Source organism: Doryrhamphus excisus, chromosome 10 (genome assembly GCF_030265055.1).
Source record: "Doryrhamphus excisus isolate RoL2022-K1 chromosome 10, RoL_Dexc_1.0, whole genome shotgun sequence".
In the NCBI taxonomy this organism is placed as follows: Eukaryota; Metazoa; Chordata; class Actinopteri; order Syngnathiformes; family Syngnathidae; genus Doryrhamphus; species Doryrhamphus excisus.
This window is the reverse complement of record NC_080475.1, coordinates 5,359,260-5,385,348: the sequence shown is the minus strand read 5'-3', so window position 1 is coordinate 5,385,348 and position 26,089 is coordinate 5,359,260. Positions and strand designations below refer to the sequence as shown.

Below are 26,089 nucleotides of genomic sequence, written 5' to 3'. Positions count from 1 at the left end.
CTGTACATGTATGCCCCAATTATTATTTAAACATATCAATTCTTTGTGGTTTAGAAATTCAAAAATGTATATATTTCTATGGGTGACTTGAGCGCTGAGCCGGATGGCACTCCGTTGCTATGACAACGGAGTGAAGTGTCGTAAAAGCAGCGTGTCTTTTCCCTCCGCCGCCATTGAACGTTAGCATACGGCTAATGCTACACAGCAGTCGATAAAACCCGGATTCCCTCACGTTATTTCCACCGTTAATTACTGCTCGCTGACATTTATCAGAGAGCTAACAATGTAAGTGTTATCTAACATGAATTAATTTCTTCCTAAATGTGTTTTTAACGAAGCAAAGTTGTAGCTTCTTGTAGCTAATTAGCAGCTGTCTGTTTCGGACTGCTAGCCACAGGTGCAATGAAAACGTCACATAATTATATACATTATTATTGTTATTATATTCATATATATCATGTTTGAGCGAGTTTTTATTTTTTAAATATAATTTTAGACAGTATTGGATTCAGACTTGTCAATGGCTGCTATGGAAGACTTGAGAGGAGGAGGAAGTGAAGGTCTCATATTTGCTTCCACCGAAGAAGAGGAGGGCTCGTCCGAGGTTTGCTTCACTGTAAAAAGATAACATAATGGCACTCAACGCTATACATACGCTGTATATGTTTGTTCCTAGATTTTATTGAGCGTTTTGGCACAACACGATCAAGTGGGCCTCTGCTTCTATGACTGCAAAGACGCCTCCATTAACTACATGATGGATACTCCAGACAACCACGAGCTCCACCTGCTGGCGAGAAGTATGCATTGCACCAGTGGAGCATATTCATATATTCATATTTTGTCCTCATCGTTTAGTCATTCAGGAGATTAGTCCCCAAGTGATTATCACCAGCGCAAAGCAGGAGCGCTGCATGACCCGCTTCCTGCAACAACTTGGTGAGTTCATGGGAATAGACCCATCAATGCAGTTTATGTACACTGTATGGCAAATATTAATACTATAAAACAAATACATAATGTGTATAGTAATGTAAGTGTTTTACAGCTCTATTTCCAATGCAACAAGAATATCATTCTGGGCTTTGTTGGGATCAGTCCAGTGAGATTGTACTGTATAAATACATCAATTGTTTATATATTTCTGTTTAAAAATGTATGTTTTACTCATCAAAGTAATAGAAAAAAAATGACGATTCAGTTGGCACTAAATACTGCATTCAAAAAAAATACTGTGACATATTTTTGTCACTCAATTTATTATTTAACAGGGAATCAACTTTTACTTTTTTGTGTCTCTGAAGGATAATGAAGTTTGGGAATAGAAAAGGGAGTTAAAATGTGCCAGAGGAGTTGTTTTGTTGTGTTTCGGACATGAGACAAGCTTTTTTTCTGGGTCAAGGCGATGATATGACATAAGTAGAGTGTGACGTTAACAGTTAGTGAGTGATATGGGATAAAAAAAAAAACTGTTTTGCTAGCTGTTGGGCGCTGATTTACAAGGTTTTGAATGATTGTACCATTGAAAACATTTTTAGCATTAACTACCGGTATATTTTTTGTTGCTTTTTTTTGTGTGTCAAATTCCTTTCAGGGTCAAACCCAGACTACAAACCAGAAGTGGTTACCTATCCATATGTTGACTTTGGTAAACAAACACTCGCTATTTTTCGCTATGTCTTGTTTCCAATCTTTACATTTTGAATTTGAATGCGGTAGGTCTGGAACTCGGTAAGCAGAGGTTGCTTTTGGCCCATCTGCCTTTCCTGCCTGCCTCCATCTCAGAGCAAGAGAAGTTGGCCTACCTCTCCTCCTGTATCTCATTTGACTTCCCCCTCATGGTGAGCCAGCTGTTGATACCACATTCCAGCTCATGAAGTACCAGTTTTATAGCCTGTGTATGTGTTTGTGTGTGTTTTGTGTGTGTGTGTGTGATGGGGTTGGGGGGCTAGCTGAGGGCAGTTGGAGCTCTTTTAAAATGTCTGGACAGGAGGAGAGTGGGAGTTGAGCTGGAAGACAGCAGTGTCGGCGTTCCTATCCTGCATTTCCGTGCCTACACACTGTAAGACGCACATCAATAAACGGATTAATATTTTGTCATTTTCCAAATTAGCATTTTGCAAATGACTTTTTTTGTTCCCCAACCCAGTAAGGGTGTCGTTCACATTAACAAAGACACATACAGGTGAGTGATACACTATATGTATACAGTATATACTGTATGTCAGGCTGGTTGACGGGTCATTACATTTGCACCAGTGTCCTGCAGATCTTTAAATCAGAGCTCCACCCGTCAGTGTACAAGCTTCATTCGGGTGAAAAAGAAGGCTTCAGTCTTTATGGTATGTTGACGAAGAAGCACCACACAATCTTCTCCAGATGAACAGACATCAACAGATATCAACGCACATACACTGTATCGGCGCTTTTTCATTACGCTGTGTTTCAGGGATACTGAACTGCTGCAGGTGCAGGTTTGGCTCCAGACTGTTACGGTGAGTAACTCTGATAGGCTCTACACCAGGGTTCCCAAACACGCGGCCCGCGGGCCACTAGTTTGAGGCCCCCGCCTTGATATGAAAGTTTAATGTTAGTGCGGCCCGCGCAAGTTTGATATGGATGCTGTATGGTATCATGTACCCAGAAAAAATTATTACGTTTGATTCATGTTAAAGGTTAAATAACTGTTAATAGTTATCCTCCCTATCGGTGTGGAAGTGGTAGTTTTTGGCTATTTAAGTTTAAAGGAAATAACCTGAAGGCTACCGTTTAGGTCGCCAGCTCTCTAGTTTGCGAGTTAGCATGTGTCTCAAGACCCTGCAGTTGCGCAATATGTTGTAAATAAAAAAGAGTATAAATGTGACTATAGTCGTGTTTTGTCATGTCTACAGGGCTCTACTAATGCTTTAATTATAATCTGAAAAAAATAATTTGCCTGACCACTTCCACACAGATAGGGAGGATAACTATTAACAGTTATTTAACCTTTAACATGAACGTTAATCAAACGTAATAATTTTTTTCTGGGTACATGATACCATACAGCATCCATATCAAACTTGCGCGGGCCGCACTAACATTAAACTTTCATATCAAGGCGGGGGCCTCAAACTAGTGTCCTGCGGGCCACATTTGGCCCGCGGGCCGCGTGTTTGAGACCCCTGATGTAAAGTATACAGGGACGCAATCTAAACTCAATATGTTGCTGTCACTATTCACTATGAGCAATGTCCCTGTCTGCACCAGTCAGTGGTTCCTGCGTCCCACCGTGGACCTCGCCGTGCTACGCAGGAGACAGGAAGTTATCCGCTTCTTCGCATCGCCTCGGAACTCAGACTCCCTGAGCACCCTGCAGTCGTCGCTACGCAACATCAGAAACATCCCAGTAATTACGACCAACCGACCTGTTTTTTTGTTTTGTTTTTTTTTTCAAAACTACATCTGTGATTGTTTACCGCGGCGTAAACGTCGGATTGTGTGTGTTGCAGACACTTCTACACAGGATGTCTCTCTCACACACCAAAGTAACAGACTGGCAGAATCTCTACAAGGTTAAATCACCATGCAGGCAACGACTTATCTACAGTATGTTGTTTTACTGTGTGAGGGGAGGCTTGGTGTGGTTTTTTTTTTTTTTTTTTTTAGACCGTGTTCAGTGCCGTGTGTATCAGAGATACTGTGCGTCACCTGCCTCAGTCCGTTCATCTTTTCCGGGACATCAGCGAAGGCTTCTCTGATGACCTCCACCACATCGCCTCTCTCATCAGCCGTGTGGTACCAGATGAAATCTCATATCCATTCATTTTCTACCGCTTTTCCTCACAAGGGTCGCGGGGGTGCTGGAGCCTATCCCAGCTGTCTTCGGGTTTGAGGCGGGGTACACCTTGGACTGGTGGCCAGCCAATCACAGGGCACATATAGACAAACAACCATTCACACTCACATTCCTACCTATGGACAATTTGGAGTGGACAATTAACCTAGCATGTTTGAATTTATTCAGTTTTTATTTTAAAAATATAATTTTAGACTATTGGATTCAGACCTGTCAATGGCTGCTATGGAAGACTTGAGAGGAGGAGGAAGTGAAGGTCTCATATTTGCTTCCAAATATGAGAACATGCAAACTCCACACAAAGATGACCGAAGGTGGGGAAAGACAAAATAAGAAGCCAGAAAGTTACCACTTTCACACAAAATAGGAGGAAAATTCATTCATTCATTCATTTTCTACCACTTATCCTCACGAGGGTTGCGGGGGTGCTGGAGCCTATCCCAGCTCATTTTGGGGGCGTGAGGCGGGGTACACCCTGGACTGGTGGCCAGCCAATCACAGGGCACATATAGACAAACAACCATTCACACTCACATTCATACCTATGGACAATTTGGAGTCGCTAATTAACCTAGCATGTTTTTGGAATGTGGGAGGAAACCGGAGTACCCGGAGAAAACCCATGCATGCACGGGGAGAACATGCAAACTCCACACAGAGTTGACCGATGGTGGGGAAAGACAAAATAAGAAGCCAAAAAGTTACCACTTCCACACCAAATAGGAGGAAAACTCATTTATTCATTAATTTTCTACCACTTATCCTCACGAGGGTTACGGGGGTGCTGGAGCCAATCCCAGCTCACTTTGGGGGCGTGAGGCGGGGTACACCCTGGACTGGTGGCCAGCCAATCACAGGGCACATATAGACAAACAACCATTCACACTCACATTCATACCTATGGACAATTGGGAGTCGCCAATTAACCTAGCATGTTTTTGGAATGTGGGGAGGAAACCGGAGTACCCGGAGAAAACCCACGCATGCATGGGGAGAACATGCAAACTCCACACAGAGATGGCCGAGGGTGGAATTGAACCCCGGTCTCCTAGCTGTGAGGTCTGCGTGCTAACCACTAGACCGCCGTGCCGCCCGAAATCTCATATTTGTTGTTTAACTGCAGGTGGATTTTGAAACCAGTGTAGCCGAGAACCGTTTCACCATCAAACCAAATGTGGATCCCGCAGTTGATGAAAGTGAGTGACGAGAGTGGGGGGGGGGGGTGGCGCTCGAATGAGACCGTGTCTTATCTCTATTCTTTTATCTCTTAGAGAAAAGGCAGATGGCGGGCTTGTCCGACTTCCTGACCGATGTTGCCAGAAGAGAGCTGGAACACCTGGATGCCAACATACCCTCCTGCTGCGTCATCTACATCCCGCTGGTGTGTCAATATAAAAATATAGACATGAACGTACTCATATTTATATGTGACTCTCTCACCAGATTGGATTCTTGCTCTCCATCCCTCGTCTGCCTACCATGGTCGAGAAAGAAGACTTTGAGTTAGTGGGGCTTGATTTCATGGTGGGTCCATTATCTTCACATTTGACATGACCTCCAGCGTGGTTTTCATTGCTGAGTCAACGGCACCTCCGCCAGCTGCAGGGCATGATAACCTTAAAGGGGACCTATTGTGCTCATTTTCGCTCCTTTTGTATTGAGTTGTGGGCTCCTATAGAGCAGCTACACACAATAACCCGCAGAATCTGCACCTATTCCAGCTGTATTTCCTTTTGATTTGTGCTTCCTGTCAAAGCGGTTCTAATTTATTTCAACCACGGCCCGCCTCCGGGCTTGCCCACTCCGCTGTGATTGGTCACACGCCCAAAGTGCTTTCTCGCTATGATCCATATCAGGAAGTCCGCCCCTCTGTGACATCACAAAGTGGCAGTTTTAAACTTCTTTCAGCGCTCACTTTGGCATGTTTTAACACAACATTCTAACTACATTTATAGGCTTAAAATAGCTCAAAAGCTAGCTTTGTCTTCAAATGTTGGTTGCACTACTCAGTTCATTCATTCATTTTCTACCGCTTTTCCTCACCAGGGTCGCGGGGGTGCTGGAGCCTAGCCAGCCAATCACAGGGCACATATAGACAAACAACCATTCACACTCACATTCATACCTATGGACAATTTGGAGTGGCCAATTAACCTAGCATGTTTTTGGAATGTGGGAGGAAACCGGAGTACCCGGAGAAAACCCACGCATGCACGGGGAGAACATGCAAACTCCACACAGAGATGGCCGAGGGTGGAATTGAACCCTGGTTTCCGAGCTGTGAGGTCACTAACCACTCGTTATCAGTATGACAACATTGGTTCTGTTGCCGTTGTGTTCTGCAGTATACTTGATTAAAAAAATCACCAATCATTATACATGTAAAGAAATCATTTGCGTTTAATGAGTTTTCTCATTTAGGAAGTAACAGCCTCTTATTTATTATCCCCAACTAAATAATTAATACTGCTATAATTAGAGCATTTTGTGGTAATCAATTCCCCACAGTGAATCCACAAATCCATTTATTGTGCCCAACCCTAATGGTTAGCAATTCTTCTGGGGATGTTCCCAAGATCTCAGCATATCAGCCGCACGTTGCTGGATGCGTGATCTTAATGATCTTAATAGCTCAGATAATGTCCGCGTCCAAAATATCGATACCACGGTCAGCGCTGATTGATTTTACTTGTGAAAAATGTTTAGGCCTCCTGTAAGAGCTCTTTTTAATCAGCGTAAGAGTTTGTTGCCGTTCTGTTTTGACTTATGCTCATCGGTGTGTGTGTTTGTTTGTTTGTTTGTGGCGAGGCCAGTTTCTATCAGAAGATCGACTCCACTACCGCAGCCAGAGGACGAAGGAGCTTGACGTGCTGCTGGGGGATTTGCACTGCGACATTAGAGGTTCTTGACACTGTATCTTGTATTTACAAAACAAATAAAAATATAAATATGTGCTCCTGGTATTAAATATTAGCTTGTATCCTCCAGACATGGAGATGACAGTCATGAGTCAGCTGCAGGACGCCATACTGGAAAGGAGCGCCGCCCTTTATAAGGTCATCTAATATCACAGCATTAGGTACACTTTCACAATCTAATACAGCAGAAAAGCAGTATGATGCAGTCCAGGCATATACAACTGTTACATTTAGGTTGCATTATTTTAAGTACGAATCCGTTCCTTCCTTCCTTGAAGGTTCTGAATTTGACCGCTGAGCTGGACTGTCTCATGGCGTTGAGCAAAGCCTCCCAGGAGTACGGCTACACTTCACCCAAGCTAGTCAACCAACGGAAGATATCCATCACTCAGGGCAGGTGGGCACTTGTCATACAAATGAAATATATATTTTTAAAAAAGAGGCTTATTAAATGAAGCACCGCTTCCAGACACCCGCTGCTGGAGCTGTGTTCTCCTGTTTTTGTGGCCAACCCGTTTGAGAGCTGTGAGTCGCAGGGCAGAGTCAAAATCATTACTGGACCCAACTCGTGCGGGAAGAGCATCTACCTCAAGCAGGTGAGAGGCGGAGTACGCCTCTGTACTGGTTGATCTCCCAAGCTTCCCCTTGGGTCCACCATTTGTACTTCTGAGTCGCTGCTAATTCCGTCTTTTTTATTTTTTTCCAACCACTTTTTTGTCAATGGGTTTGCTAGGTGGGTCTGATTGTGTTCATGGCTCTCATTGGCTCCGACGTGCCGGCAAAGGAGGCGGAGATCGGCCTGGTCGACGGAATATTTACCTGCTTGCAGGGCAGAGAGTCTGTGTCTGTAGGCCTCAGCACCTTCATGGTAGACCTGAACCAGGTAGATGAACACGCACACACTGTCGTGATACAGTAAACCTCGGATATATCGGATTCAATTGTTCCCACTGGTTTTGTCCGATATAAGCGAAATCCGTTATATGTGTATACCGGAAAATGTCCGTTTTACGCATATATCGGATTTATATCCGGTATATGCGTAAATGGGATTTTATCCGTTATAAAAAGGCACTTCCTTGACTATGTTTCCAATGTACCTGGACGCGCAGGCAACGCTGCAAACGCTGCAAATGACGTCGTATAGCGGCCTGTCACGATTCAGCGAATCGGAGCGCCACGATGCGGCCATCCGATATATGCGAGGGAAATTTAATGGAAATGCATTGGAACGGGACTGGAGATTTTGTCCGAAATAGGCGAAATCCGTTATAAAAAATCCGATATATGCAATGAATTTTTATTGGAAATGCATTACAGAAAAATCGGTTCTTTTTTATCTGTCTGTTGTGAGCGAATTTCCGATATATCCGAGTCCGATATATCCGAGGTTTACTGTACGTCTGTGTCAGGATGTGGAAATACAAAATAACATAAAATAGATGAAATGTCATTCTAATTGTCATCCAGGTGTACTTCACTCTTTCCATCGTCAGGACATTTTCACAAACACACATGTTTACCCAATATAATTATCTTTTTTCCCTCCATTTTCCAGATGTCCCAAATACTGAACAGAGGCACCGGCAACTCATTAGTCCTCATCGATGAATTTGGAAAAGGGACAAACACTGTAAGGAGTATTAAACACACACTTATTAACATTAGGCGGTCCCAGTTAACATTTACCAATTTAAAGCGTGTCATGCAGCCGCTTGGTGGGAAATGTTTCATAATATAATTGCCCTTTGAATTTAGCCATGTCACTCTTATTGTGTTATTTCCATATATATTAACTAATAAATCACGCTGTTTCATGGTGGCCTACAACATATTGTTAGTCAAAAAAACATGCATACAAATATGCTAATTGTATTTTCCGCCATGATTAATCATTATAGTGGAAAAATATTAAATATTTATTATAATAAGAAATGTAATAGCACAAGTAAAGTCCTCCCTTGTAATGAATGCCTTACTGCAAAGAGACGGCAGGTACTGAAAAAATCTTCAAGCATGAATTATTTATAATCGTATTTCCATAAAATACAGTTTCACACATTGTGAACATATTCATAAGCTTCTATTTGACGTGTTCACTGCACTAGTATTCTTTTTAAGTATCTGCAATAACACCAGCAGGAGGCAGGTTTTGTTTTCTGCCTCAGAGGCAACACAAAAGATGAGATGCTTTATTACCAGCAAAGTCACGGCTGCACTAACCATCTAGGAGACAACATTTATTTTTTTTATCGGATATGTTGTCTTACAAAGCATAACTGTAGCCCCTTTCACACAGAGATCCTGCAAAATAGCCGTAATAATAAGATGAATGGCCATAATTAGATTAAAACATTGTCAAATTATGATATATATATTTTATTAAAAGGCTAAAACATGTTTACATATAGCATATTTAAACTCAAAGCTTTGGGTTATTCATTATTAATAGCAGATCATCTTTTTTCTTTGCATTTTTGACTTTTTGCTCTATTGTTCCCATTTTTGCTGTTTTACTTGTACAGTAAACCTCGGATATATCGGACTCGGATATATCGGAAATTCGCTCACAACGGACAGATAAAAAAGAACCGATTTTTCTGTAATGCATTTCCAATAAAAATTCATTGCATATATCGGATTTTTTATAACGGATTTCGCCTATTTCGGACAAAATCTCCAGTCCCGTTCCAATGCATTTCCATGAAATTTCCCTCGCATATATCGGATGGCCGCATCGTGGCGCTCCGATTCGCCGAATGGTGACAGGCCGCTATACGACGTCATTTGCAGCGTTTGCAGCGTTGCCTGCGCGTCCAGGTACATTGGAAACATAGTCAAGGAAGTGCCTTTTTAGAACGGATAAAATCTGATTTACGCATATACCGGATATAAATCCGATATATGCGTAAAACGGACATTTACCGGTATACGCATATAACGGATTTCGCTTATATCGGACAAAACCAGTGGGAACAATTGAATCCGATATATCCGAGGTTTACTGTACAACGTGCCACAGCCAGGCCGCACTTTGGACACCCCCTGTCCTAGAAAGTCATAGATAAATAGATGACATCACATGTCAGCGCTAAGATGATTGATTTTGTCAACAACATAAAATGCCCATTTTTATCTGTGATCTACTTCTGTGCATTTGAGTCGTGTCATTTGTGCTCAACGTCAAGGCTGTTTGATTTTTTGAACTTTTAAATTAGAAATGTTCCTCTTCATTTCGCCTGTGCCTCCTTACAGGTGGATGGCTTGTCCTTGCTGGCAGCCACCATCTCTCACTGGCTGAGAAAAGCTCCTGCAGATGTTCCTCATGTCCTGCTGGCCACCAACTTCCACAGTTTGCTGCAGCTGGGCCTTTTACCCACGTCCGGCCTGCTGTCTCTTCTGGTACTAGCAGATGCTCTCACTGCAATATTTAAACCTCCAGCCTGCAGCGTGTGAGCGCAGGAAGACCGAAATAGCGTGCCGGAGAGCTTGTCGGAACTCGTGAAGACTCTGCTTGTGTTTCAGACTCTCGAGACGGAAACGGACGGGGATGATTTGGTGTTTCTGTACCAACTGAAGGAAGGCATCTGCCAGTGTAGCTACGCGGCCAACGTGGCCAGATTAGCCGGCCTGCCTGCCAATCTCGTACAGAGAGGCGTGGAGGTGTCTGAGCTCTACAGGACAGGAAGACCCATCAAACGTGTTGACAGCGCGTCATCGGATGAGCAGGCCAACAGGTTTGTGTGACTCTCTTGTTTAGTCGTGTGTGTTGGACATGCCGGGGTATGTTTCTGCTGCCGATTCAGGTGCAGGACTGTGGTGGATAGATTTATGAGCCTGGATCTGGAAGACGAAAACGTGGATTTGCAGAGCTTTATGAAGGAGGAGGTTCTGCCCTCTGCTGGACAGCTGCCGAACAACTGACCTGTGCTGCTGGAACGCAGGTTCCAAATAAGGTTCCGAATACTAGCAAAGAATTCTGATGCTTTTCTTCATCTAAAAACAAGCTGTTAAATATACTTTCATGTGTTATCCTGTTATATGAATGGATTGTACGCTAAATTGTGTTCTGCAAACTTGTCGGATGTTTTTTTTTCAAGCCTGTGCAACTGGTAAATTGTCACCTTCACCATGTGGGTGTAGTCCCTTTTTTTCGTATATTGGCGGCACACAGTGAATAAACATTGGCTTCTCTCAGTGTGCGGAGGCCCCTGCAAAGTGCCAGGACATCACGAACGCGACAGTGATGCAGAAAAGCGTGTCGGCCCGAAGTCTGAACGCCGCGTTGCAGAAGGAGGCGTCGCAGCAGCGTTTGGTCATGACAAAGATGGTGTTGTTGGAGAAGAGCTCCACGGTGGTCTCCACGTCGCACTCCTCTGCTTTCACGCAGCCCAACGTCTTGACATCCAGGACGTCAGCTGAGTGGGGGGGGGGGGGGGGGTGTTATAAAACATGACCATCTTTTTTAACACAACACAACACGTACCAATAGGCAACGTACCTGCCTTCCCGTGACCGGTGAAGCAACGCTCCCCGGGGTTGCAGTCGGTTTCTGTCGTGTAGCATGCGTCCCAGAAACCCAGGTCGCAACGAAAGCACTGCAGAAGCTCCTCCTCTTCCTCAAGTCCTTCTGCGTTCATCATCTGCTCCAGAGGCTCCTCTTCCTCACCTGCGCCCACACAGGTACTGTTGACGTACTCTTCACAAACCTCACAAGAACGATTGTGCAAGCTCACCCAATGACTAGCATCACAAAAGTGAGTACACGCCTACACGAATCAGCCACCGTTTGTATTACAGTCCATCTTCTCAAGCTCCAATGTGATAGAAATGAAACAGTTATACGCTCTATCTGGCAACATAAAGTACCAAGATCAGCACAAGTGATGGAATTGAGTGCTTATGGTAGGTTTCCTCCAGTCTGAACCTAACAGAGTACCTGTGGAGCATCGTCAAGCAGACACTGGAGTAGCACAAAGAGTCTAACAATCACCGGTGATGTCATCATGGAGGAGTGGAAGAGGATTCCAGAAAGAAGCTGTGCAGCTTTGGTAAATTCCATGTCTAAGAGGATTAAGGCGGCGCTAGATAACAATGGTGATAAATAGTGACACCAAGGACATGCTCGTTATGAGGATGCTATTCTAGTCTATGTACTGCTATTCAAGCTGTACGTCGACTACTCTAAATGATATGCAAGTTTCGTTTCTCTCGTGTTGCCCTTGAGAAGATGGAATAAACGTGTGTGGTGTACAGCTTCCTCGCTAATGTGAAGAGGTGTCCTAAACGTTGTGAAGGAGCTTCATTGTGTTGAGCGCTCCAGCATCTCAAGAGATGCTTTGTTTATTCTCCAGCGGTCTGGAATTTGTTTGGGTGATTTGTGTTGTTCGGGGATGGCTTCTGGGTCTTAGGGCAGCATCCTGTTTTAATAAGCAGACAGATGGCGGGGACAAAACAGAAAAGAGTTGGCATCGTGTACAACAAAGCCTTAACCCTCCAAGGATGTGCAGTATAATAGATATAATAGATGTGCTGTCGTGCATCTACTCCCAAGAATCCAAACAAGACGACTTCCCTCACAATTGGTCATGTGTTGGCAGTGTGTGTGTGACGGAGAGAAAGGGTGAGAAAGAGGAAGACATCAAAGCAGCAGCTAAATTGAAAAATGGAGGGTTTTTCCCCTACAATTGTTAAGTACTCTTCAGCAACGTTTATTTAAGAACTGCAGAAGAGAACCAGCATTTATTAGAGGAAAGGAGGCTTTATTTGTATGTTTTTTATAACAGTTACAGAATAATCATTAGTTTTTCATTAGTTCCTCAGTAACTACTCTAAATTAATGCACCTTTGTTCCTCAGTAACTACTTATTAGTTCCTCAGTAACTACTCTAAATTCATGTGCCCAAGTACCTCAGTAACTTCTTATTAGTTCCTCAGTAACTACTTATTAGTTCCTCAGTAACTACTCTAAATTAATGCACCTTCGTTCCTCAGTAACTACTTATTAGTTCCTCAGTTACTACTCTAAATTAATGCGCCTTCGTTCCTCAGTAACTACTTATTAGTTCCTCAGTAACTAATCTAAATTAATTCGCCTTCGTTCCTCGGTAACTACTTATTAGTTCCTCAGTAAATACTCTAAAGTAATGCGCCATCGTTCCTCAGTAACTACTCTAAATTCATGTGGCGAGTACCTCAGTAACTTCTTATTAGTTCCTCAGTAACTACTCTAAATTCATGTGGCCGAGTACCTCAGTAACTTCTTATTAGTTCCTCAGTAACTACTCTAAATTTGCATGCCTTAGTTCCTCAGCAACTACTTATTAGCTCCTTAGTAACTACTCTAAATTCACATGCCTTAGGTCCTCAGTAACTAATCTAAATTTATGTGCCTTAGTTCCTCAGTAACTACTCTAAATTCATGTGCCTATATTGATGTGCCTTAGCCATGAGCTCTTCATTAGTTCCTGAGTTACTGTATTTTTGTGTACGTATTGTAAAGTGAGACATGCTATTTCATACATGATAATATTTTTTTGTCAAGCATTGAGATTCCTCACTTTGTTCAGCGGACCTCGAATGCACCGTGACTCCGATTCCATCAGTTCCTGGATCATCTGTCATTAGTGGTGAGTACCTGTACATTATGTACTTTACATGTACTCAATAGTTGTGGGAGGCATATTTAGCGCTTAAACCTGGCTTGTGTCCTAAGTGAACAATGGCAATTGAAGAGAAAAGGGGAGGGTTATGTTGCCTGAATATAATCTAATAATTACAACCGTTAGTTTTTTAATGCAAATGCTAATCCAACATTGTAGTGGAACGGCAACATGAAGCTAGTAGGAGGGTGGGGGGTGATCATGTGTCTATTACGTATTACTTCTTATGTACTTTACGCTAATGTGCTGGGTTGTCTTTGACTTGTTGATGTTCTTGTTGGCTGACAGAGACATTGTTATGAGATAATGAAGCACAGCCAACGAATGCACTTTATGTGTGTGATAAAACTCAGCAGTCGTAACATTTATCAGAGATGCCCTGGCCGGTCCACCGGTAACACAAACCACATTACCAAACATGCCATGACTTATTCTGTCGCATGAACGGTGAGAGATGACACGCAGATGGCTACACGGGTAGTGTTGCCAGATGGGAAAATGACAAATTATCACACCAGATTCTTAGCATTAATGTATTTTGAAAGAAAAATATCATACACACCTTATTTATTTATTTATTTATTTTTTAATGACCATGAACAACAGAAAAAAATTGACTAGCACTGATTTAGCATTTGAACAGAAAAGTCCTAATTTGTCTTTCTGGGCACAGTTTTCTCCGCGAGCGTGGTGATGAACGAGGTGGCTTAGTCCTGCCGCCTGTGAGTGGTTATTTCACGAGGCACTTCTGACATCTGGTAAAGTCAGTGTTGTCTAATCCAATGCTATAAAAGCCAAAGTGAGTCCACACTTGCTGGCGGAAGACATTTATAGCGGCTGTATTTTAATAATAATAATAAAAAAAGATACACAACAAGAGCGTATCGATAATCAATCGCTGTCATTTGTAGTAAATAAATATTTGCGACTAATGCCCACTAATGTGCTGCAGGCTTGCCAGGACTGTAACAAAGATGCTATTCCTCATCCAACAAACCGACGTAGCTTTGTTCGTTCTTCTTAAGCTGTTATTTTAAGGAACAACTACCGACAACAACTTATGGACTAAAAAGCCTCAGAGCTCATTTACTTGCAGAGTGGCTGCTTGATCCCGTAAGATGAGTTTCAGCTGAACTCTTCATCCGCCCTCATCCTGTTAGCTGTGGCAAGCTCAGGTCCTCTCAGCAGACACAACAAGACGCTCATTGTTTTGACACTTTTAACCCTAACATGTTGCAAAAGTTGTAGTGCGACTTCAATGGAAGCTTAATATTGATACTGCAATACTGTTACTTCTTTGGCACGTTGAATGTGTAATGTCATAGACATTTGAATGGGTGCAAGCAGTTGGGAGAAAGTCTGTGTTTTGCAAGTCTCAGGAAAGTCTCGAGTCTTTGATCCCAAGTCTCATTTCAAGACTTGCAAGTCATGATTCAGAAAGATCAAGTCAAGTCTCAAGTCACTGACAAATACAATGAATGCATTAGAATTGTTTTATTTTGAAAGGGGACCTATGAATGTTGTATTTTCGTGTTAAACGATGCCAAATTGTCAGATAATGAGGTTGCCACTTTTGGAAGTAAATTTTGGATGACTCTGCACGCTCGGTTTTACAGAGTACCGGGTTCTACTGGCATCAACGTGATCCAGACAAACAAAGACCTACGGATCCAAAAATCCTCAGGAACGGTCGGGAGTGTGACCGATCACAGCGGAGTGGGCGTACCTAGAGAGACCGTTTGAGTGGGAAGCAGGAAGTCAATTGAAATACAGTAAACCTCGGATATATCGGATTCAATTGTTCCCACTGGTTTTGTCCGATATAAGTGAAATCCGTTATATGCGTATACCGGAAAATGTCCGTTTTACGCATATATCGGATTTATATCCGGTATATGCGTAAATGGGATTTTATCCGTTATAAAAAGGCACTTCCTTGACTATGTTTCCAATGTACCTGGACGCGCAGGCAACGCTGCAAACGCTGCAAATGACGTCGTATAGCGGCCTGTCACCATTCGGCGAATTGGAGCGCCACGATGCGGCCATCCGATATATGCGAGGGAAATTTAATGGAAATGCATTGGAACGGGACTGGAGATTTTGTCCGAAATAGGCGAAATCCGTTATAAAAAATCCGATATATGCAATGAATTTTTATTAGAAATGCATTACAGAAAAATCGGTTCTTTTTTATCTGTCCGTTGTGAGCGAATTTCCGATATATCCGAGTCCGATATATCCGAGGTTTACTGTACTGCAGAAAGAGGTGCAGAATCTGGAAGATCTAGAAAGCTTCCTGTGCAGTCATCGTGTGTAGCTGCTTTTGTCGGAGTCCAATACAAAGCTCCGAAAATGAGCATAATCGGTCCCCTTTAAATAAAATAAGACCAGTGTGACGGGACTCAGGATGCAACCTGTGCATCTTTCTTCTTAAACCTGATTGGACGTTAATAGATGCATTCGATATGGAAGATTCTGTGGGGAAAATGTGTTGTCTTGCTGAGAACATGCAAACTCCACGCAGAGATGCTTAAGCGTAGATTCAAACCCACATATTCCCGATCTCCTGACTGTGTGGCCAACATGCTAACCACTCGAGTCGAGTCCAAAGTCATCAAAAGCTTCAAATCGCAAGACATAAACCAGTAACTGTAACTGGTCGTTTTAGCAGTTCATTAACATATCGTGGTGGTTGCGGTGAAGCGGTTTGGCTGTATACCTCAAGAAAACCGTAGACCGAACATCAGTAATCCGACCCTTACCTTGAGCCGACACGAGCATCACGATAGCAAAAAGGCAAAACGTTAGTCCCTTCATTGTCAGTGGGATACTTTTCCTATTGTGTTCACCATGAGGGCTGCAAAGGAGAGCAGGGGGGCGGACTTCAAATTGGATTAGTCAGTCATGCCTCTGCTTTCAGGATCAGCACTAATCACTAAGCGCTGTATACCTGAAAATTAGCATCGGCCTATCGCAACAAGAGACGATACACAATGGCGACAAGCAACGGCTTAGTTTGTTTACTTCAGTGTGTCACAGATTTGGTTTATTAGCTGTTTCGTTAGCGTGTCGTACAGTATGAATGGCACATATGAAGCTCATTTGCACTGTTGTCGTTGTTGTTCCGCAGGTGAATCGAAATGAACATTTTCAGCCTGCAACATCACTCTTACGGTTCATGGCTTCCAGAAGAGGAAAACTGCATGTGTCCTGAGTCAGCGCTCGGATAAGAGGCTTACATCCTACTGTCCGTCTGCTTAGATACACGGTACCACACACACATACACATACACATACGTATACTCCGTAGGTGAGGATTTGATTCAGTTATATTCACAATGCAGCATGAAAACTGCATTGCTTGGATTATATAACTACCGCACACACTCACACACTCACAAATAGTACATAAGAGAGCAAGAGCAGTTTTTTTTTTTATTTTTTATTTTTTTGTTGCTGAGTGCATAAAGGTACTGAAATTGTCCAGTCAGTGTATTCGACTGCCGCTAAACTTTATCAAAAGTGTTGATATGAATATTTCACACTAAATATCCTCCCAGGTAACACTGTTAAATGTTCACAGTACACAAGGCAATTTCATCCAAAAAGAAAACGTTATTATCCAACAAAATGTATGCCTGCGGTCATGGAAAAAATGATTTAGACCCTTGTTTTTTCAGTTTCTTGTTCATTTGAATGCCTGGCACAACTAAAGGTTGCTTTATTTGTTTATAAATATAATAATGACAACAAAAATAGCTCATGCGAGTTTATTCTTTTGATAGATATTCATGTAAGAACTTCAGTCATTTGGGTTATTGTCAAGAAAGCCGGGCTGCACGGTGGTCGAGTGGTTAGCGCGCAGAGTAGGAGTTTGCGTGTTCTCCCCGTGCATGCGTGGGTTTTCTCCGGGTACTCCGGTTTCCTCCCACATTCCAAAAACATGCTAGGTTAATTAGCAACTCCAAATTGTCCATAGGTATGAATGTGAGTGTGAATGGTTGTTTGTCTATATGTGCCCTGTGATTGGCTGGCCACCAGTCCATGAAAACGCCACATTGACAAGCATTCTGAAAGCAACTAAACCAGACTGTAACTTTGTGGAGCTTCAGAGACATGAATCATCCAGACAAGACGTGCGTGACTGAACGAGAAGCAGGAGGGCGCTTCGGAAAAAAAAACAAAAAAAAAACAAGAGCAACGGCGCACGTGACCCTGAGGTGACATCAGGAAGTGCCGGATGACGACACCGCGGTGGGATGAAATACAGAAAAACAGGTGGACTGGAGAGGAGGACAGAAGAGCTGAGTTGAGTGTTTTTGAGTGAGGAGGAGGAGGGGGACGGGGGGGGGGGGGGTGGCCTGTGACTTCATGCAGGGATTAACCAGAGCACCGCCAGGGGAACAGATGGGCTCACACACACACACACACACACACACACACAGGAGTATTTGTGCATGCATGTGAGCGCATTCATCGTCCATGCCTGGTCATAGACAGCTGGGATAGGCTCCAGCACCCCCCGCGACCCTCGTGAGGAAAAAGCGGTAAAAAAATGAATGAATGAATACACTGGGGTGGCACAGTGGTTGAGTGGTTAGCACGCAGGGTTCAATTCCACCCTCGGCCATCTCTGTGTGGAGTTTGCATGTTCTCCCCGTGCATGCGTGGGGTTTTCTCCGGGTACTCCGGTTTCCTCCCACATTCCAAAAACATGCTAGGTTAATTAGCGACTCCAAATTGTCCATAGGTATGAATGTGAGTGTGAATGGTTGTTTGTCTATATGTGCCCTGTGATTGGCTGGCTCCAGCACCCCTTGTGAGGAAAAGCGGTAGAAAATGAATGAATCAATAAAACCACAGATGCTGCTAAATAAACTCATATGAGCTATTTTTGTTATCATAATTATATACATCCAAATAAATGTACCTTTTGGTTGTAAAAGGCATTCAAATTGATCAATAAACTAAAGGAATATCATTTTTTCCATGACTGTATATGCAAAAAAAAAAAACCAGTGATGTCCATAATTCCATATTTCCTCAAATAGCGACCAGGGTGTGTGTTTATTGAGACCACAGAAAAGCAGTTTACGACCTTGTAAATCCTGTTCTAACATCATTACACCCCCCACCCCCCACCCCCCCAGACATGAACTAACACCCATATGGTCGCCTTTACATCTACACTATATATAATGTAGCAGACGTAATAAGAGTAAATAAGCCATTTAAGACAGAAATAAGACTCGTGCTTGTAAATGTGTTGCCTGGGGGTGGGGGGCGAACAGGAAGTGTTTTTATTATTGTGCCTGTTGTGAGATAATAAGTCTGGTGATTGTGTGTATTACTGACACCTAGTGACCAGTGTGGAATACTACATGCATCGTCTCAATGCCTTTATGTATTTTATTTAGTTTGGACATTTTTTATGATTGAAAATGCAGAATTTAGACCAAAAAATATGCATATTTTTGACTAATAATATTAGTATATTATAATATATTTGTTTATATATATATATATATATATTTAAAATAGTATTTATTTATAGTATATAAAATATTTAAAACAACATTATTTGTCTGGTTGAAGTAGCGTGAACTGATCACTTTCTTGAATGTTTCACACATATCTCGCCGAGAATGAGATGTGATTGCTTGTGTGTGTGCGTGTGCGCGTGTGTGTGTGTGCGTGCGCCATCTTTCTGAGCAACTCGTGTGAAGGAGGCTGGCAGCTTGTTTCAAGATGCACTCGCACCTTCGCCAACTTCCTGCTGCCGCAGAATCATAGCATCTCCACACAGCCTGCCCACACACACACACACACACAAAAAGACCTCGGTTGCGTGTTGGGGGGGGTGGAGAGATGCAAATGACTGTACACTTCAGCAGTGAGAAAACACACTCGGTGTAAAAGCCCTAAAGCCGCCATTAAAAGCCATCTCCTATGCAGCAATGGGAAGAAGCCAAAAGCGACACACCTGCTGGAGCTTTTGGAATAAAGTATATGATGGAGATGATGGCGGGATGAAAAGGTCAAGACGGTGGGAGAGCCAAGCTTTGCTGACTTCTGCTGCGTCAGGGAAAAACTCAATAGCCTCTTTGGAATTTATCCCCCCCCCCCTCTCTTTTAAATGCCATCCTTCTTTTCCGTCCCAGCGCTAATTGAAATTCTTTAACACCTCTCCTGACCGCACGGAAAGAAGAGGAAAAAAAGACGGTGAAGCAGCTGACATTGTGAATTTAAAGAAGAATGCAAAAAGCCACGGCTGGTATTTATAGCCTGAGCAGTAGGTGTGGAGTGAGAGGAGTGTGGCCTTAACGTGCCGTCTCTCCTTTAGACCGTTTCCTCCGATAAAGACCAGATGATACCACGCCTGCGATAAGATACGCGCTCATTTGGCAGCTAATCTGCCTCATCCTCTTAAAACGGAGCCTCTCCGAGCGAGCGTTAGCAGACCCCCCCCCCCCCGCCTGGAAGAGTCCATCCTACATCAAATCAGTTTAAGAAGACAGCTGGGATAGGCTCCAGCACCCACCCCCCGCGACACTCGTGAGGATAAGCGGTAGAAAAAGAATGAATGAATGAAGTTCTCCTCCTATTTTGTGTGGAAGTGGTAACTTTTTGGCTTCTTATTTTGTCCAGGGTGTACCCCGCCTCTTGGCCGAAGACAGCTGGGATAGGCTCCAGCACCCCCGCGACCCTCGTGAGGAAAAAGCGATAGAAAAAGAATGAATGAATGAAGTTCTCCTCCTATTTTGTGTGGAAGTGGTAACTTTTTGGCTTCTTATTTTGTCCAGGGTGTACCCCGCCTCTTGGCCGAAGACAGCTGGGATAGGCTCCAGCACCCACCCTCCGCGACCCTCGTGAGGATAAGCGGTAGAAAAAGAATGAATGAATGAAGTTCTCCTCCTATTTTGTGTGGAAGTGGTAACTTTTTAGCTTCTTATTTTGTCCAGGGTGTACCCCGCCTCTTGGCCGAAGACAGCTGGGATAGGCTCCAGCACCCACCCCCCGCGACCCTCGTGAGGATAAGCGGTAAAAAAGAATGAATGAATGAAGTTCTCCTCCTATTTTGTGTGGAAGTGGTAACTTTTTGGCTTCTTATTTTGTCCAGGGTGTACCCCGCCTCTTGGCCGAAGACAGCTGGGATAGGCTCCAGCACCCCCGCGACCCTCGTGAGGAAAAAGCGATAGAAAAAGAATGAATGAATGAAGTTCTCCTCCTATTTTGTGTGGAAGTGGTAACTTTTTAGCTTCTTATTTTGTCCAGGGTGCAAAATAGGGTGCACCCACCCCCGCGACCCTCGTGAGGATAATACACTGGGGTGGCACAGCGGTAGAAAAAGAATGAATGAATGAAGTTCTCCTCCTATTTTGTGTGGAAGTGGTAACTTTTTGGCTTCTTATTTTGTCTTTCCCCACCGTCGGCCATCTCTGTGTGAAGTTTGCATGTTCTCCCCGTGCATGCGTGGGTTTTCTCCGGGTACTCCGGTTTCCTCCCACGTCAGAGGTGTAACAGAGGCAGGGCGGGGGCTGTGTGAAAGGGAGTACCGGAAAGCCGGAACAGGGGTGTGAAGTTTCTAACATGGGGGCGTCCAGACTTTTTCCAGTGAGGGGGCTCACATAAACCAACACATGTAGGTATGCTAAGCTAAAATTAAAAACTAAAAGTGAAAAAGCCTATTATTAATGTGAACTTAGCTCTTTTTTTACAGTTTATGCTGTTTTTGTTTTGAGGTTTTTTACCCAAATATCTCAACTTTTTTCTTAAATAATTAATTAATAATAAAATAATTAATATTCTCTTGTAATATGATGACTTCATTCCCATAATATTTTGACTCCATTCACATATTTGAACACATTTTTTACAAAAATTACAACTTTATTTGTTTTGATTGTCATAATATTACAACAACTCAGTGCTATGGCAGTATTTGTCCTCATAATATTATGAATTGGGCCGCACGGTGGATGAGTGGTTAGCATGTAGGTCACATGTAGGAAATTAGGGAGACATGGGTTCGAATCTCCACTTGGCCTCGGGTTTTCTCCGGGTGCTCCGGTTTCCTCCCACATTCCAAAAACATGCTAGGTTAGCATTAGCGACTCCAAATTGTCCATAGGTATGAATGTGAGTGTGAATGGTTGTTTGTCTATATGTGCCCTGTGATTGGCTGTACCCCGCCTCTCGCCCTAAAACAGCTGGGATAGGCTCCAGCATACCCGCGAGGATAAGCGGTATTGAAAATACATGGATGGAATAATACAAATTTAGTCTTGTAAAATAAGATATTGTTAGTTAAGATAAGATTTTGTTAGTTTTTCATAATATTTTGACATCTTTCTTCAATATTTCAACTTTATGCTACTAGCATGATGCTATTTTTGATGTAATTATGACATATCGTAATGTAAATGTATGGTTTTAACAATTTTGTCAATTATTTTGGCCGTGTTATTGTTTAGTTTTTACTATTTTTAGAATGTAAAAACGGCCCTCAGGCCACACTTTGGACACACCTGCTATAACACACAATGCAATAATCAAATGCCTCACAAGTATTTCAATCATCACAGCAAAGAAGTCGTTTTTTGGAAGACAGATTTTGTCTTATGAAACGCAACAACAAACACAGCAGTGCCCCAATTTACTGGGTTCTGAAAGACACATAAATGCACCATCTCCCGGTATTACGTATTATTATTATTATTACACAATATTGCAACACCGGCAAATAAATGCCTGCTCTCTCCTGTTACGGCTCTGATGCGCCATTTTTCCAACACGGGATCTGACGCCACATTCTAAATTATGCGGCGTTCCAGCGTACACGGGGGGGTGGGGGTGTAGAGGCAGGATGACGGCTGTGTGAAATTGCGACGTTACAGACGTGTGAAAGACTCAGGCGTCTTCTCAGGACGGCGGATGTGTGAAAGGGGACAGCGGAAGAGGGTGCAAAGTTCAACACTCACTTCCCCCCATCCTGCGTTGAAAGCAGCTGTCCGCCGCGTGACGGGAATCGTACACATCGGCCATGTCGATGGGTGGACATGCAAACGGATATTAGCTTCTCTGTATGACGCAAGGGCGGCACGGCGGTCGAGTGGTTAGCGCACAGACCTCACAGCTAGGAGACCAGGGTTCAATTCCACCCTCGGCCATCTCTGTGTGGAGTTTGCATGTTCTCCCCGTGCATGCGTGGGTTTTCTCCGGGTACTCCGGTTTCCTCCCACATTCCAAAAACATGCTAGGTTAATTAGCCACTCCAAATTGTCCATAGGTATGAATGTGAGTGTGAATGGTTGTTTGTCTATATGTGCCCTGTGATTGGCTGGCCACCAGTCCAGGGTGTACCTCGTCTCTCGCCCTAAGAAAACAGCTGGGATAGGCTCCAGCACCCCCCGCGACCCTCGTGATGATAAGCGGTAGAAAATGAATGAATGAATGAGTTCTCCTCCTATTTTGTGTGGAAGTGGTAACTTTTTGGCTTCTTATTTTGTCTTTCCCCACCCTCGGAATGAATGAATGAATGTATGACACCAATTTTGCGGAATCTCTGTATGAGAGAGGATTTAGGTTCCGTCCCAGGAAACTGGAAAGTCAGAAAAATCAGCGCCCCCCCGCCTTGAGGAAGTGGAAGTGCATCGGCTCAAGGCGTGAAGTTGTCGGCCGGCAGTCTGGAAGCCTGAGGAGCACCTCCTCTTTAAGGTGTTGGAACATTTACAATTCAAACACCTCATGGGATCTTCCAGTTCTCCTTCAAGGTTCCGGCAGGAGTGCCGACGCCGTCCGTGTGTTACGGTTCTCACCATCCACGTAGGCGGAGGAGTGAGGAACCGGCAGGTCGCAGGACGAGAGTCTGGGACTTGGCTCCTGGTGGTGCAGAACTCTGGCCAGGAGAGTGGACCTCCCCTCGCTCTCTGCTGTGTTCTCGGTTTCGGTGCGAGGCGGCTGAGATGTTGCGTTGTCCTCGTGGTTGTGTCGCCCCAGACACAAAGGGAGGGGATATAGGGCCCAGTCTTGGTTGGAGAGGGGTGGTGTGAACCACCCCTGGTCCCCGTCTCTCCCCTCCCAATGTTCCTGACTACTGAAGCTGGCTCGGTCTTGCGAGTCATCCCAGCCGAGGTCCCCTTTAAGGTCCTCCAGGTCCTCCGAGGACTTCAACCTGTGGACCTCCCGATCCCGGTTCTCGTAGAGCAGCGTGGCGGCGCAGATGAAGATGAAGAGTCCCACGCCCATGACCACGGGCCCCGCCAGCTTCATCCTCTCCACGTGGCTGCCCACGCGCCCCCCGACGGGCTTGGGCACGGCGGACACATACCCCGCCACGGCCACGCTCATCCCCGCCAGCACCACGGCCACGCCCACCATGAGCCACACCCCCGGGGCCGAGCGCAGGTGCAGTCGGGTTCGGGCAGCGCCGCCTCTTCTCAGGCGGCACGCTGCCGGGAGGCAGGCGGGTGAGGAGCGGGAGGAGGCGGGGCTACTGACGGGGCTGCTGGCGGCCGTCATCCTTTGGCTTTCAACTGTGAGACAAAGTGTGGCACATTAGCGAGGAGGCGGGCGTGTGGGGGGGGGTGTGTGTGTGGGGGGGGGGGGGCGGACACATGAGCGTGCAAACAACAGGAAATAGCTGCCTTTTAATAGGACATGTGGCCGCCCTAATGAGACGGCGGTCCTCCGTGGGGCCGCGTAATGCATCCTCATACTTACAGCCAGGCACCCGAACCCTGGGTGACCGCACGGTTGGGCTTTTAGTGCCACGCCGTGTCAGACTCCGCCTTCCTTACACCATCTTTACATTGGCCTGTGGGGACAGCTATGATATATACAAGTCTGCCTAGCAACAAGCAGCCAATGGGAGCGGTGCTGTTTTACTGCGGTATCATTTTGGTCGCCGTTTGTTGGTTTGTGTGTTGGTTTTGTTACTTCGGATGTACGCAAAAACCACACAACCGATGACAATTAAATTAAATTAAACTTTGATCGGAAAGGTTGCCGACCCCTGATTTAATGTTTAATGAAAAATTGATCTATTTTCCTTTAGTGAGCGAGGAGGTAAAATAAAATAAAATAAATTAAAATATTGATAGGAAAGGTTGCCGACCCCTGATTTAATGTTTCATGAAAAAATTATGTATTAATTCATTCTTGGTTTGTGTGTTGTTTTTGTTACTTCGGACGTACGCAAAAACCACACAACCGATGACAATTAAATTAAATTAAATTAAATTTTGATCGGAAAGGTTGCCGACCCCTGATTTAATGTTTAATGAAAAATTGATCTATTTTCCTTTAGTGAGCGAGGAGGTAAAATAAAAAAATTCAATTAAATTAAAATATTGATAGGAAAGGTTGCCGACCCCTGATTTAACATTTAATGAAAAATGTATGTATTGATTCATTCTTGGTTTGTGTGTTGTTTTTGTTACTTCGGACGTACGCAAAAACGACACAACCGATGACTTTCCGCTCTCATTTTTTTTTAAATTTTGTGTTATCTTTCGGCTTTTATAGGGAAGCGTTTCAAGCCTCGCCGAGTACCCAAGGGGTCGGCAACCTTTCTTATTTTATTTTATTTTATTTTATAAAATTCAGATTCAGATCTTGCTAATATAGAATATAAATGTTCATAAATATCGAAATGTAAACTGTTTACATTTGTTGACAAACATGTTTACTTACTTACTGTTAAATACTTGAAGGGAGCCACAACAAAGAGGCTGAAGAGCCACATGCGGCTCTGGAGCCGTGGGTTGCTGACCCCTGCGTTAAAAATGAATGCCTACTGTTGACTAGCATAAACATATACAAATATAAGGTAGAAGATGCACTCAAAGACGTGACTACGCTGGTCAATAGGTGTCAGTAATGTTACACAATAGCCACTGCAGGAAGTACGCTGTCAAAAAAAAAAAAATATATATATATATCGTACATTTCAGCGTCATCTCCTCGTTTACTACAAAGTATAATTTTGTGTACAGTTCTGTGGACTTACGTTGCTATCTAGTACTGCTTCGGTCTTACCAGAGCGCCTGCTGCTGATTGCAGAAATCCACACGGCTTTCTGTCTTGTTTAAAAAGTACACAAGAGTGTCGCAGTTTTCCCGTTTGCGTCTTCCAGGATTTTGACCTCTTTTGTCATTGCAGTCGTTCCCAACTCATCCTTTAGCAGAACGTGTGTAAGGGGGTGGGGGGTAGGAGGGGGGGTTGTGTAAGGGCACAAAGTGCTTTTATCAAGGTAGAGCCGTGCTGCAGTGTAGTTTTACTTGCCTTGTTTTGCTCCTCAGCGCCAATCATCGTCCCGCTCCGGAAGCATCAGTTGGCTCAGTCGTCCACTTATCCGCTCCTCGTCATCTTTGGCTTGTAATGCTCAAAGGGAGACTTTCACCTTGTCCCCCCCACCACCACCACCACTCACACTCCACCACCGCCTCCTCTGACGTTTATCCTCCTGGTGTGCTGGTGTGCAGAGTGTGCCGCCGCAGTCATCCCACTGATACTAAACCTTTTTTTATTGTAGGAAGTAACAGTGTTGTTAGAAAAGTGCTGCAAAGCTGCTCTGCCTCCTCTCTCTCTCTCGCTCGCTCGCTCGCTCTGTGTGTGAGCGTGTTTGCGGAGGAGGGGTCGTGGGAATGAGGGGCAGTCTCACGGTGAGT

General features: G+C 44.0%; 3 protein-coding genes across 5 annotated transcripts; 1 reads left to right on the top strand and 2 right to left on the bottom strand.

The window, feature by feature from the left end:
* The first annotated feature begins 116 nt into the window (after positions 1–116).
* msh5 (mutS homolog 5) lies at positions 117–11,151 on the top strand. 3 transcript variants are annotated; one of them, XM_058085029.1, is made up of 25 exons: positions 117–285; positions 497–604; positions 677–800; positions 859–939; positions 1,595–1,648; positions 1,720–1,841; positions 1,953–2,062; positions 2,150–2,185; positions 2,260–2,342; positions 2,450–2,495; positions 3,247–3,385; positions 3,489–3,551; positions 3,646–3,774; positions 4,959–5,031; positions 5,107–5,216; positions 5,279–5,359; positions 6,649–6,736; positions 6,824–6,891; positions 7,032–7,150; positions 7,223–7,349; positions 7,487–7,636; positions 8,312–8,386; positions 10,009–10,155; positions 10,279–10,490; positions 10,560–11,151. In XM_058085029.1, the coding sequence occupies exons 2-25, from the start codon at positions 521–523 to the stop codon at positions 10,675–10,677; spliced, it is 2,439 nt and encodes an 812-aa protein (XP_057941012.1). In that variant the 5' UTR covers positions 117–285; positions 497–520; the 3' UTR covers positions 10,678–11,151. The 3 variants fall into 3 exon arrangements, with proteins under 3 accessions (XP_057941012.1, XP_057941014.1, XP_057941013.1); XM_058085030.1 differs by having other exon boundaries at positions 118–285; positions 501–604; XM_058085031.1 differs by lacking the exons at positions 3,489–3,551; positions 3,646–3,774.
* On the bottom strand, positions 8,115–16,337 carry LOC131137290 (sperm acrosome membrane-associated protein 4-like). The gene is made up of 3 exons (XM_058085033.1): positions 16,181–16,337; positions 11,255–11,422; positions 8,115–11,171 (listed from the first exon to the last, which is right to left on the bottom strand). Exons 1-3 carry the CDS (start codon positions 16,233–16,235, stop codon positions 10,948–10,950), a joined length of 447 nt encoding a protein of 148 aa, XP_057941016.1. The 5' UTR covers positions 16,236–16,337; the 3' UTR covers positions 8,115–10,947.
* Positions 16,338–21,153: 4,816 nt separating this feature from the next.
* LOC131137289 (uncharacterized) lies at positions 21,154–25,833 on the bottom strand. The gene is made up of 2 exons (XM_058085032.1): positions 25,704–25,833; positions 21,154–23,953 (listed from the first exon to the last, which is right to left on the bottom strand). The coding sequence occupies exon 2, from the start codon at positions 23,937–23,939 to the stop codon at positions 23,187–23,189; it is 753 nt and encodes a 250-aa protein (XP_057941015.1). The 5' UTR covers positions 23,940–23,953; positions 25,704–25,833; the 3' UTR covers positions 21,154–23,186.
* Between the last annotated feature and the right edge of the window lie 256 nt (positions 25,834–26,089).

Bases quoted from the DNA above. Each gene is read 5' to 3' on its own strand.
- msh5 (XM_058085029.1), top strand. From the start codon at position 521: ATGGCTGCTATGGAAGACTTGAGAGGAGGAGGAAGTGAAGGTCTCATA. The intron at 5,032-5,106 runs GTGAGTGACGAG...TTTATCTCTTAG, and splicing joins GGATCCCGCAGTTGATGAAA to AGAAAAGGCAGATGGCGGGC. The intron at 7,151-7,222 runs GTGGGCACTTGT...CACCGCTTCCAG, and splicing joins ATATCCATCACTCAGGGCAG to ACACCCGCTGCTGGAGCTGT.
- LOC131137290 (XM_058085033.1), bottom strand. From the start codon at position 16,235: ATGAAGGGACTAACGTTTTGCCTTTTTGCTATCGTGATGCTCGTGTCG. The intron at 11,423-16,180 runs GTAAGGGTCGGA...GTGTGGGCGCAG, and splicing joins GATGCTCGTGTCGGCTCAAG to GTGAGGAAGAGGAGCCTCTG. The intron at 11,172-11,254 runs GTACGTTGCCTA...CCCCCCACTCAG, and splicing joins CACCGGTCACGGGAAGGCAG to CTGACGTCCTGGATGTCAAG.
- LOC131137289 (XM_058085032.1), bottom strand. From the start codon at position 23,939: ATGACGGCCGCCAGCAGCCCCGTCAGTAGCCCCGCCTCCTCCCGCTCC.